This window comes from Myripristis murdjan, chromosome 19 (genome assembly GCF_902150065.1).
Source record: "Myripristis murdjan chromosome 19, fMyrMur1.1, whole genome shotgun sequence".
Taxonomy (NCBI): Eukaryota; Metazoa; Chordata; class Actinopteri; order Holocentriformes; family Holocentridae; genus Myripristis; species Myripristis murdjan.
In genome coordinates, this window is record NC_043998.1 from 13,770,040 (window position 1) to 13,783,940 (window position 13,901).

General features: G+C 42.3%; 1 protein-coding gene across 2 annotated transcripts in view; it reads left to right on the forward strand.

The window, feature by feature from the left end:
• trrap (transformation/transcription domain-associated protein) overlaps positions 1–13,901 on the forward strand; it is a 100,432-nt gene that overhangs the window by 33,934 nt on the left and 52,597 nt on the right. For both annotated transcript variants that reach the window (XM_030077163.1, XM_030077164.1), the window contains exons 37-43: positions 3,317–3,445; positions 5,079–5,345; positions 6,031–6,237; positions 8,699–8,857; positions 9,765–9,917; positions 11,109–11,219; positions 12,525–12,671. In XM_030077163.1, coding sequence (XP_029933023.1) covers positions 3,317–3,445; positions 5,079–5,345; positions 6,031–6,237; positions 8,699–8,857; positions 9,765–9,917; positions 11,109–11,219; positions 12,525–12,671 — 1,173 coding nt within the window. The remainder of the gene's footprint in view (positions 1–3,316; positions 3,446–5,078; positions 5,346–6,030; positions 6,238–8,698; positions 8,858–9,764; positions 9,918–11,108; positions 11,220–12,524; positions 12,672–13,901) is intronic.

Here is a 13,901-nt window from a genome sequence, read left to right on the forward strand (position 1 = left end):
ATGAATGCGTCCGTCCTCTCTACCTGACCTGCTGCTGCAAGCATTACAATCAGTCGGCTTGCTTTTTAATTAAACACACACGCACACACACGTTGCACAGCTGTAGCGGGCACACAGCCTGGCGCAGAGGAGCAATAGCACTTCTGTTAAGTACAAACGGGTCAGTGGGGAAGGCCTGCTCTGTAACACACAGTAAAAGACTGGCTGCGTGGCAAGGACACACACAAACGGCAACCAAGATGTTGGCAAGTGCAGACGAGCCCCAAACACAAGGATGTACACTGGCTGTTGTTCATGATGCCGCTCAGTCATCTCTGCTTTTTTCTAGCCATATTTGAGCTCGTGTTGCCTTGCTGGCATATGGACTGAAAAAAGAAACAGATGAAATAAAAAAAAAAAAAAGAACCCAGAGGAAGCGGAAGACAGCGCATTCAGCCAACTCATTATGCTGCGTCTCTCCCAGCTGAAACGCTGCGTTTGAATTTTTAGCAGAACAGAGTTTAGTCTCTTAGCAAGCAGAGCCATGAACTCTCCCCACCCCCCACGCTGAATTCTGCTCATATTGTTGTTTTTCGCCTTAATTGTCCTCCTCTGGTGTGCAGCAGATGCTAGCTGTGTGTGTGTGTGTGAGAGAGACAGAGAGAGTGTAAGTGAGAATGTGTTTGAATGTGAATATGTACTTGTGTCTATTGCTGTTTGAGTTAGCAAGCGAGAGAGCGTGGGAGTGCGTACCTCCGCTGACATTTTAAATAATTGACTTAAAAAATTTTCCTAGAAGCATGGCATCACAGGGAGGGAGTGTGTGCGCGGCTTGGTGTGTTTGTGTTCATGGTCTCAGTATGCTTGTGTGTGGGATCGAGGCTCAAGTTTTTGTATGGCGTTGCAGGGGTCTGGAAGAATATTTCATTTGAAACGAGAGACGGAGGGGAGAGTGTGTGTGTGTGTGGGGGGGGTATGCGACAGCAGCAATGAATCGTCTGTGATGCTGCAGCCTGACCTCATGCTGTTCTCGTATTGCCTTGGTTGTTTCATCCAAACAATGCTGTGCGAAAACTGCTTTTGTGCTGCATTTTTGTTCACAAAAACATTTGACTATTCATGAAACTACCAAATAAATTGCAAGCAGACAAGCAAACAAACAACTCTATAAAATTCATGAACCACAGCACGCCTGTTTTCACATTCTGTTAGTATTCTTTTGTTGTGCTCCATGTGACAGAAGACAGGTAGACAGATCTGCGTGCTGCGCTAGCATCATTTCCCTGGAGAAAATTGAAATCAAACTACAGTGTTTGCTTCAAACAACAAATAGATGTTTTTGTTAGTCACCCTGCCCCTTACGCGCCTCTTTTGTCAGTTGGAAGCAAAAATAAAGCATATTGAAATTCCAGGACAAATCCAAACCTGCAAGCAAAGGTGCTTCCCTGCATGAACCAACAGCTGGGTGCGTGTGTGAGAGAACATAATACATATTCTTGGCCCCTCACACCACACCCTCCTAATGTGGTTGGAGACTAATGCTAGCTGCACTGCCACACACACACACACACTCACACTGGGTTATTTGTTTAGGGTATAGAGATAGGATCCAAGATAATTAAGAGACACCTGCAGAGCAAGATGTGGGCAACTAGCCTTGAGATATTGCACACACACGCGCGCGCACACACACACACACACACACAAGATGTAGCAGCACACTTATCATCTAATGGCATTATAGAAATGTGCAGTGATCTTCCCTTGATTTATATCACCGGGGCTCAGAATTAATAGGAATAGATGAGACTGAAGAAGATACTGGCACTTCATGCATTTTCTTTGTGTCTTTATTTGGTGCGTGTGTGTTCCCTGGATAGCTTGTGTGCGTCTTCGGGTGTGTGTGTGTGTATTTGTGTGTATGTCTATCAAGGGTATGTGTACATTGTGCAGAACGTGTGTGAATAATGTGCTAGCGGAGGAGCTGGAACATATGCTGCCACAGCTCGTTCTGCATTGAGCGATGCCCTGTCCTCCCCCATGATGGATTGAATGGGGGAGTTCATTAAGAGATAGCAGCTTCTCTAATAAATGCAGTCGTTAGCTGTATTGTGGTGCGGGTTATTCTGCTTTTTCACGGGCTAATCAAGCCTTTGTCTTCATTCAAAGCTCCCTGGTAACGTTCCCCGACGGTTTTTCACTGTTATTAAATAGCATTTTAAGTCTTGCCCTATCTGTGTAGATTGCCTCGGTATCTGTTTGGAGGTTTGTTATCTACAATTATGTTTTAAATATGACATTTTTTTGTGGTTATTAAGCATTATCTCATAGTAGAAAATGTTCCTTTATGCCATTCATTTCATCTCACATGTTTTTTCATCAATGTCACAGGTCAAATTTGACATTTCTGTGCCCAAACTTTCAATTTGTCAAATTGTTTTCTTTCTTCCTCTGATGCATCACAATGTTTTTGGGTGTAATTAGTCACCTGTAAAATGGCTGTGTCCCTTCCGATTCTCAGTCGGTATATACATTTCTGTTTCATTTAACACATCAGATGAGTTTACTCCCAGTTATTTGTAATATTTTAGTGAATCTTAAGAAAACTTAATAGTCCAAAGGGGAGGAATCTTTTTATTTTGATACATGGTGAAGAAGGCTATATCGTCAAAACATTTGCAGGAAAATAACGTGCTAAATGTTTACTAGGGGGGCATTTTTTAGCATGTGCACATATATATATACGAAAGAAGGGAAAAAAAAAACACCATGTGAGTACAGCTGTGATGTATGACCACTAGATGGTGGCGCACGCGTCAGAGACGTGATTGATTAATCAATTAATTAATTAATTTCTTTTATAGAAGCTTTAATAGTTACTTAATTTTCTTATTCATTCATTTATTCCCTCATTTTGTGCAACGATTAAAAAACAAACAAACTTAAGTTTAATTTTTTTTTTCTCAAACATTTATGGCTCCAGTTTGTGCCAACAAATTTTAAGACCCTGGTGATTTTCTAATCATGTGCCATGAAGGGCTGAGTGTCTGTAAGTTGTCATCCTTACCAAAGACTACACCAGGTAGTTCCTCCTCCTTAGTTCAACATGTGTTTGTCAGTGAAATGAAATTAATTTGGTGTCATCTGGAATAAAAACTTGAGTATCCTTGGCCTTGCAGGATATATGACTTGACTCCCCTGCTTTATCTCTACTGAATCTCAGGGTGTTATTTTTTTTTTCATCAGTAAAGGCGATGGAGCTTGTGTCCTTCCTGGTCTCAGGTATTACAAAACTTTCATTTAAGTGGCCTTAACTTGTTTTTTTGTCTTGTGTCAGGTGCTGCAGCACATCCTGAACCCGGCCTTCCTGTACAGCTTTGAGAAGGGCGAAGGTGAGCAGCTGCTTGGGCCTCCAAACCCCGAAGGAGACAATCCTGAGAGCATCACCAGTGTCTTCATCACTAAGGTACCCACAATCGTGCATGCAGATTCAACTCTGTTTGTTCAGATGCAGCCCCTCCCTTCTCCTCCCTCCTCTCTTCATTAATCTAGAGCTCCATTTCTCCATCGCTCTGATTTCATTACCTGCTGCATTTCCTCTCATAATGTCATATCAGTCCAGCATCTTCCCATGCTCTCCCCCGTCATTGACAACATCCCACTCAGTCTGATCCCTCTCCTGTCATGACCTCCACTCATTACTTAATCACGTCATTGCTATCGTTCCATCTTGCTCCTCTTCCTTTTCCCATCCTCTGTCCTCATCTCCCCTATCCATCTTTCTCTTCCTCTCCATCTCCTCTCATCTCACTGTCCACTTCTCCCATCACACGTTTCATTCATTAGGCCAGACTATAATGCCTGGTGTAAATGTCACGGTGTGACCATGCTAAAGGTCAGTGTGTTTGTTTGTGCTGTGGCAAATCTCATCACTGACTAACACCAGTCCTAATGGCTGCTAATGGCTCTTCTCCACTCTGGTTAAAACTCATTTCCGCATCTCTCTCTCTCTCTCTCTCTCTCTCTCTCTCTCTCTCTCTTTCTCCTCTCCTCTCCTCTCTTGTGTCGGGTCTCCGGTGAATTCCAGGGTTGATGATTGGTATTTTGAATGGGGAGCTGTCATTTTGTGCAAGGGTTTTCAGTATGTGTGAAAGTCGATTGAGTTGTGCTGGGTTGTCTTTTGAATAGAATTTTGGATTGCAAACTTGAAAGAAACATAACTCAGACAAACAGTAAAGCCCATTTCTTTTCTGTTTTTGTAATTATTTTAATGTCAGTCAAGTAATGTATGACTTCTGCCAGTCTCCATCAGCAACTTGTGCACATTAGTGTCCCCTTGTGGGACGGTGGCCTGTTATTGACACCCACAATTAATTCACTTTTTCAGAATAGAGACAACGAAGCTGGCTAATTAAAGCAGAGATAGAGGAACATCTAGTGAAGAGGAAAGATTTCACAATTCAGATTCTACAGTAAATGTATATTATGATATAAAATTGCAGTGTGGTGAGATCTGGTTAGTTATTGCTACTGATCAAAACCCTATGGAACCCTTGTGCTAATTCATTGGAAATTGTTCACCCACCATGACTTTTTTGACTTCAAAATAATATAAAAATACACTTAAGTAATACCTGTTTGTTTCAGTAGGGTTAGATTGCTCTACAAGATAATTTCAAATTTCACAGCAACTGTATTATGGTAATTTTGTGTTATTGAACCTTTACTTAAAATTACCTAGTGAAGGTTGTGGCCATTAGAGGTCCTATATTGCACAGCAGGAAAACTTGTTCTGGCATTGTTTATGTAGCATGTACTTCCAGTATGCCACGGGCATGAGGGTGATTTATTACGTATATCGATTTAAACAGTTCAGCTCCTATTCTATTCCAAAATAAAGATTTGCAAATGTCTTTTGAGGTAACGAATGCATTCAGTTTGTTTATTGGGCTGCAACGACACCACAATGTGTTTTGGTTAGAAATTTTTAATGTAAACAAAACCAAGTGTGTTTACACAGAAAATTACATTAAATGTCTTTGATTTCCCCTCAGTTCCTTACAGCAACATCCCCCACTTTTCTTGCCTCCCTCTCCAAGGTCCTGGACCCTGAGAAGCAGGCCGACCTGCTGGACTCCCTGCGGATCTACCTGCTGCAGTTCTCTACCCTGCTGGTGGAGCACGCTCCCCATCACATCCACGACAACAACAAGTCACGCAACAGCAAGCTGCGGCGCCTCATGACCTTTGCCTGGCCCTGTCTGTTGCCCAAAGCCTGCGTGGATCCTGCCTGCAAGTACAGCGGCCACCTGCTTCTGGCCCACATCATTGCCAAATTTGCCATTCACAAGAAGATTGTCCTTCAGGTATGGAACAGGACAAGGAGCGATATGAAGCTTATAGGAAAATAGAGGAAAGAGCATTGGTTTAGTTTAGTTTTATTAATTTGTACAGTGATAAAGATGAAGTGCAGAAAAAACACAGTAATAAAATAGTATTGGGAAAACAGAGGACAAAAACATGACAAATTTGTGCAAGAGAGATAAAAAACAAACCCAAGGGGCTTGTAAATCCAATCTGCCTGAGAACAAACAACAAAACATCAAAATGACAAGCAAAGATACAACTGAACTGAAATGACTACAGCGGACTACATGGCGGAGACGATAACAAGATGCATGCAATTAAGGGAAAAGTAAAATATTGTTAAGTTGTACCGATGGAGAAAATGATACTATAAGTGAAAGGGGAATTTCGAAGGGAGTGGGAAGGCGTGTTTATGTGAATGGGAGTGTGGTGGCCCTTGTTGTATGCAAGATTGTGTTCCTTCTCATGTTGATATTGAACATGAGAAGACAGAGCCAAAAAGGGGAAAAAAAAAGCAACTAAAAGTGTCAGAAGAAAATGAATTAAGCTTTGAAAGTACAAGTAAAGGACTGTTGATTAGTAAAATTATTTTTAAAAAAGTGATCCTCTATAAAGTCCCATTAAGTAATTAAATTTTATCACCATAAATGAGTGAGTCAGGTTGGATGTTTGTGTTTTGTGCAGGTCTTCCACAGCCTGTTGAAGGCTCACACTATGGAGGCTCGTGCCATTGTGCGCCAGGCCATGGCCATCCTGACCCCAGCCGTGCCCGCCCGCATGGAGGACGGCCACCAGATGTTGACCCATTGGACCCGCAAAATCATTGTGGAGGAGGGACACACTGTTCCACAGCTGGTCCACATTCTGCACCTTATAGTGCAGCATTTCAGGGTGAGGAGTCAAGGGTGAACACATGCATATACGACTTTGGGTTTGGTGATTGTGTGCTTTTATTCTGTGTTATCATTATACACACTGATTCCTGATGTATTCATTCATGCTGGGTGGAGCAGACAAAACAAATGAAATTCATGTTCCTGTAACTTTACCTAGTCATCACTGATTTGTTTGTGCTTTTTTGCTATAATTTAGTTTCTGTGGTGTTCATACCACATAGGAATACTAAGACAATATGAGCTATGTTATGAATGCAGATCATTTTGTTATAGAAGGCTTTAAAAAAGCGAAAGAACAACGTTTGCCTACTTGAGTCTTTATGCAGGTCTGTAGCAGAGAAATAGTCATAAATGAAAAAAAAGTTGCACGACTTTGAGATTTCATGAACAAAAGACATGAAGTGTTTTGGTCAAAGACCTGACCAGTGCCTGCTGAAGGTCTCAAACCAAAATGTAACATTTGTTTTGTTATTAGAATGTGGCCGTTTTGCAAGTTACAGCAGCGTGCAGGACTACTTCATTTGTTCATTAAACTAAGCATGGATGTGTGCTGGATATTAGATGTCAGCATTTATCTCATAAATTGCTAAACATTGGATTTTAAAGTCATCTTCCGTAGCTGGTTTGATTACCTTCTCAAATGGAAGAAAAGCAAGTCTCCTATTTTCTTGTGTGTTAGTGCAGTTATTTGTTGTTATGGGAGCTAGAATGACTTTGTTATCAGCTGCCCAGTTGAACTGAAGTAAATGCTCAAAAGTTTGAATGAAGTGCTCCAGATGTGTTTGGTGTGACTGGAGCTTTGCAGTTGAAATAAAAAGTGATCAGGTCACAGTGCGATAGGAAACGGTAGCACAAGGCAGTCAAAACTTTTACACCCAAGGAAACTTCAGGAAAGTAAGCTGTGATCATCCCCAAATAAATTCTGTATCAACTTGAGCATCCCTGCACGTGCTTCCCCATTTGACTGTCTTGCTCTTGGCTACATTTTACATAATTTCACATCATTAACATATTCATCCCGTCCAACCCACATTGCATTTGTCAAATTGTCTGCCCCTAATACAGATGCATACACATAAACACTCTTCACACTAGCAATCAGCAGAGTCAAAGGGCAATTCTGTTGTGCACAAGTCAACACCAGCAAAGCGTCTTAGGCCTTTATGTTCGCCTTCATCGTTCAACATCAGAGACAGTTTCTGCCCTCTCACTCCCTCAGCTGATGTTCACCACCCCGCCAGTCAGAGCGCGACAGCCTCCTAACAGAAGACTGACGTTTTCCTCAGCTCCTCTCTATATCTCACTGACAGGCTGCTCTCACTGGGCCAGATGACTAATCTAATGTAATCACATCAGCATAATTACACTGGGGAGCAGATAATGACAGACAGATGAGAGAGACTTTCTGTGCATGCACGATAGAGGAAGAAGGACAGTGTGTGTGTGTGTGTGTGTGTGTGTGTGTGTGTGTGTGTGTGTGTGTGTGTGTTTGTCTGTGTGCATACATGATGGACAGGGCTTAGCCACTCTGTCCTTAAGGGGCTTTGAAGTCCTGCTCTATCGACTATAATTACCCTCAAAGTGAGAAGCTTTAATATTCTTTGACACTGGCGACAGCATCAGCCCTCAGATAGACATCTCATCTCTTGCTCTTTTGTGTGTGTGTATGTGTGTGTGTGTGTGTGTGTGTGTGTGTGTGTGTGTGTGTGTGTTTTCTGGGTCCCCATTCAGTTTGCGATGAGGCTAAGTGACTCTTGAATGTGACGCTCAAGTGTGAGTGCTCAGGGCTAAGTGTGTGTCATCATGTCCTTGAGACTTAGTGGAAGTGCGACTTCACACAGTTTGCCACTTCTGACTCAGTGTCTCAAAGTGATTGCGCTCCCTGCTCAGCTTAGCATGTGTTATTCCTCCAAAATCTGGAGCAAAACAGCGACAGTGTGGTGTGAAACTGTGTTCAGGCTATACACGTTTTCCTTACCTCATCATAGTCGCGCTTCATTCACTTTTCCCACTTTTATCAGCCTTCATCAAAATCGTTTTCATTCTTAATTCCCTTGGTGTCAGAGGCTGGTGTTTCGCTGACTTATGTAAAAGGAATAATCTGCGAGTCCCCCATCATCATGATTTTGGCAGGTTCTCTGGTGCCAAACGCTCAACACTGTAGTGTTTCTGCATTGCATTTCCCAGAGATCACCTGTCATTGTGGGCAATGATGTCATGTGTTTTTCTTGGGGGTTTCTGTCAATGAAATTTGAGTTAGTGTGCTGCTCTTTTGTCTGTTCAGACATGGTGGCCACCAATGCTTTATTGTTTCACTGTTAATTTTAGCTATATGTTGACATGCTGTTCTGTTTTTGGTTGGAGAGAATAGCAAAACAGACATTTATTTACATGAAAATGTTGCAGGCAATTACTCTAATTACTCTAATTTTACCTGCCGTGATATTATCTCCCAGGTGTATTACCCAGTGCGCCACCACCTGGTGCAGCACATGATCAGTGCCATGCAGCGTCTGGGCTTCACCCCCAGCGTGACCATAGAGCAGAGGAAACTGGCTGTGGATCTGGCTGAGGTGGTCATCAAGTGGGAGTTGCAGAGGATCAAAGACCAACAGGTGCGCTGGAAGACACACACACATGCACATACAGTGTGGAATGTAAGATTTAAAAATACATTTTTGAATTATGTTATGCCATTTTAAGTGCTCCTTTAGAAAAATAACCTGTTAGAGAACTTAAGTATGACTAAAAATAGAATCCCTTTGCAATGCTGAGCACATATTAACTACTCTTACTACTTATGTCTTAACACAGTATGTCTATTATACAGCTCTTTTCTCTCGTATTTACAACAACGTAATGATGGCAATGACAGCTGCAATATCTCTTTCACAGTGTTTTATTGTAGTACTTGAAGAAACAACAGTCATGGACTTTATTTTTATTTGTTTGATGTGCCAACAAAAGGATCAGGCTAAATGATAGTGTCAAGTAACAACATACTTATGTGGAAAAGTAACAAAATAAATGATTACTTGAAATAAAAACTCTATATTTATGCAGGTATAGAAGCACACTGGGTGCTTTTTAATTACTTCAAATATTGCCCCTCAACCTTTTCATCTTGTGACCACCAATAAACATTGATACGCCTTTCATGACCCTGGTTGCAGACTTAAACGCTCAGTGAAGTCAAGGTGGCATCAAATGACAATATTTATTTTCCCTTCCTCATCTTCTGGAGGATATTTTGAATTATTATTGTAACACTGTGGTTGCAAATAATTATTATTTCACATGAAAAAGACATTTATCACCAAGATTAAAAACATACTTTTCATCATACTCTGTAATTATGACTCTCAGTCCTCTGGGAGTCAGCCAGTGGCTTAAACAAGATATGCCTACATATTGTTTCATGCCATAGACTGTAATTAGGCTAACTGATGGAGTCAAAGTCTCTATTTCATCCCTGCTCCCATCCTCCTTTCTCTCCTTTTCACCTCTCTTCTGATGTGATAGCCGGAGTCGGAGGCTGAGGCAGGGGCCAGCAGTGAGGGAACCAGCGGGGCGTCTGGAGCTGTAAAGAGGGGCCTATCGGTGGACGCTGCCGCCGCCGCCGCCACTGGACAGGATGTTAAGAGGTTCCGCACTGCCACTGGAGCCGCCTCCACGGTTAGTGCCAGCATTCACCACACAAATGCTGGTTGATTGTGCCTATTACTGGCAAATGCAGCTACTGTACCCAGCCACTTTGGCAAGGAAACGGCTTTTGTCAAACAGTGTGTCTCTATTCCAAAATCTACTGGGATGGTAAAAGTGGGAACAGCTGATCAGTTTTGGAAACCACCAGCCAGTGTGCCAGTTTTTTTCCTGCTATGGCGGCAATGATTATTCAACGTGGGTTACAGTATTAAAACGTGTAATCATAAATGAGTACTTCCAGACTGCAATTTGCCGTCTTCTCTCACTTCTTTGGTTTTTGTAATAGCTGTTGCAGATTATGAGTCTTTAAGCTTACATAGACTTATTTTAATACAGCATGTAAGATTTAATTTCAGTCCAGAGCTGCGGCACCCCTATCTTGCAGGTTGTAGAATCGGAGCCCTCGTACAAAAGGTGATCAGTTTCCAGCTTTAATTTAAGGCAAAACAGACGTGCAGTTGTATTCTGGCTCCTTGATGCAGCTGCTGCTCTAGAATTGAAAACATGAAACATCCTGGTGTGGAAGATGACAGAACATCTTCACAGTAAGTGTAAACCTGTTGCTCTAGCATAGTGTTAGCATTGGATTTCATAGTGATTTTTTTTTTTTTTTTTTTTTTTTTTTTTTGGCAATGCAGTGCTTTTATTATGGCATGTTAAAAATGTCATCACTTAAGCAAAAGGTTATTTTTGTGCTCTCAACAACCACTACTACAGTGTTCTAAGATAATGATGACTAAATTAAAGCCAAAATAATGAAGTATGTTTCAGTTCTTTTTACCTGGTGACCCAGTGGCAGCATTTGTTTCTTCCTGGGCTGATGAATTGTTAAGTGCTAGAACAATCATCTGAATTACTGATTATCAAATTGACAGTTTGTTGAAGCCATACGTCCCACAATACGGAATCAGGAAGTCGATTTTGCTCTGGGTCTTTGATATTACTTCCTCACTAACGGCACGCTGCAGTGTCTGCACAGTTCTCACAGGACTTCGTCATTGCATGGATTTACTCTTCTAACCACTTGAAAGTTTAAAATGTTCAGTGTTTATAGAATCTTTTTTCTCTCCACTCTCAGAATTGATCTGTTAAACAAATTGCACTAAATTCATTCTGTGCGTGCGTGTGTGTGTGTGTGTGCGTGCGTGTGTGTTTTTTTAGGTTTTTGGCCGCAGCCAATCCATGCCAGGCACAGAGACTCTGCTCACCAAGCCTGTAGAGAAACAACATACAGACACCGTGGTCAACTTCCTCATCAGGATTGCCTGTCAGGTAACACACACACAGAGACACAAAGACACACAGAGACACACACATACACTGGGTACAGCTCTGCCATCCATATCGCCTGCCAGGTAGGACACAACTAACCTTAACCCCCTTAGTGGTGAAGGTGGGACACACCTGGTGGCTGTCCTAAACCTGTACCTACATGTGCGCACACACACACATTCCTCTAGGTGTCTCCTCACACAGCCGTCCTCTGTCCTGACCTTGGTTCCAGGCCTGAAAATAGATTAGATTTCACTCACCTTCTCTTTTTTCCTACGTTTTATCTTTTTGGGCCAAACTCCATTTTCACTGTTCAACCAACCATCTCTGTTGAATACAACTTAAAATATAACCGTTAGGGATCAGTCACTGTTCACTCAACACAGAAACAGAGAAATGAATAGTCTTGGTCTTGTGTTCCTCCTAATAACAATGTATTGTGATTATTTTTTGATCCATGTAGAAAATTTGCCTTTTTGCTTGAATCCACAGCAATGTCAGGATCAGCTGAAGGGGATTCAGGATTATTGTCTTGCTTAAAGTCCCCTTCCACTCAAATGTGTTTTTCTTATGTTTATGTCCCCTAAAAAGTCTGACCTTGACTGTTGTGACTTGTATCTGTGCAAAGTTTATCATTAGAGAGGTGTTTTCACAATCCTCTAGTGGTGGTGGGGGTGTGTGTGCATGCCTTTAAAATCTAAGATCCATACGTACCCTGGGCCAGCTGGATTTGATACATCACCAATCTGACAGCCAATCCCATCAACTGACGTGGTGCTGCTTTGCATATCTTTAGCAAACTTTAAATGGCTGCTTCATATGAACAACATTAGTGTAATTTAAACTTATGATTATGAAATATGGCACAATGTTCAAGACTGTCACAGGATGGGATTTGCACGTTCTGTAAACAGAGCTCTGTTTATGAGCACCGTGCGAGCAGGCGGGGCAGCGGGATAGATCTGTGCATTTTTAATGATGCAGGGTGTGGAGTTACATTTAAGGCACAAAGGGGTGGTTTTTTCATGGAAAACATGTAATATAGATTAACAGAGATTATTTTTTGGGACTTATTAAATGACTGGAAGGGGACTTTAAGGACACTTCAGTAAGGTCAGAACTGGGCCTTTTGCTTTCCCCACTTGTTGGCCTCTGATTTTTTTTCTCCCTGTCAGGATGATATCAAGATATTGGCAAAGAAGGCTCATTGTGATGATGATGATGATGATGATGATGATGATGGTGATAATAACGACGATAATGATGATGACGATTGACCCACCCCTTTGCCTTCTCCCTGTCTAGGTGAACGACAGCGCCAGTGTGGCTGGGTCTCCAGGAGAGCTGTTGTCCCGCCGCTGTGTTAGCCTGATGAAGACCGCCCTCAGGCCTGACATGTGGCCTCGTGCTGAGCTCAAACTGCAGTGGTTTGACAAGCTGCTGATGACTGTGGTAAGCTTACATGTGCATTTAAGATCACTGAGTCACTTACTTTGCACCTTATTAGGCCATTTTTATATGTACAGTGCCGGAAACTAAAATGTAGCAAACAAGTGTTTTAAGTGCCAGATCTTTTTTGTTGCAGTTACTGCTTTTGTGTCATCCGTGGTGTAAAGCACTTACCGCTGTGGTGTTTCTGTACAGAAATCACCCATCAATAAAACAGTGTGGGCGGGACTGTAACATCTTGCTCTTTGGATTTTCTGTTGATGAAGATTGAGTTTCTGCAGGTGGCACTGTTTTCTTTGCTCAGCCGTGGTTGCCATCACTGCTGTTGTTAACTACGCTGTTCTTCTTCTTGTGTTTATTCCACTGTTGTTGCTACCAGAAACATTAAACACATCATTTACTGTGCAGTTTTTCCCAGGAGGATTCCCACCAGACACCAGGTGTTGAGAACAGTAAATGTAAAAGCTTCTCTGAACTGGGCATAGACTGAATCACCATAGTCATATCAGCTGGAGAGAGCTGGTGAGAATATTGTAGGCATTTATTCAGATGGTGATGTCATAGATTATTTAAGTTTGTAGTTCAAGTCCATCTTCTCAACAGTGTGTTTACGGAAACGAGTTAAAGTTAAAGCTGTTAAAGATGTTGAGACTTGTTACTGTTACGGCTCTGAGTGGTAGGCAGCAAACAATAAAGGACAACTAATGTGTCTCTGCAGTTCGCCTCCCCAGAGACTGCAGAAGTTTCCCTGGCTCTGCTTAAGCTCTGTCTTGGTGTTTGCCCTGACGCGCCTGAGTCCTTTGTCTGTTATCAGTAATACACGGAGTGAGGCACCAACTGCCGTAATGACAAAATAATGACAGTAGGGAGATAACAGGAGTCTATCCAGGCTGGCCTGTGCCTTCTTGTTCACCCCCCTCCCCTCTTCATCCTAAACTCCTCATCCTTGCCTTCTGTATCAACCCTCTGTGCCTCTCTACATCTCTCCTGTCTGGTTCCTCTGTCTCTCACCACCACTTCCTCCTCTCATCTTTCCTCCCCTCTTCATCCTCTTATCGCAGCCTCTTTCTCATCTTTTCTTTTTTATCCTTCCCTTCTCTCCTCCTCCTGCTCATCTCCCCAGTCCGATCCGGCGCCACAGCTCAGACAAGGTTATCACCACGCACCGCCAATTGTCACGCACTTCCCTTGTTCTCTTTTGTGGATCGCTGCGTCGACCGCGCCTTTCTCTCC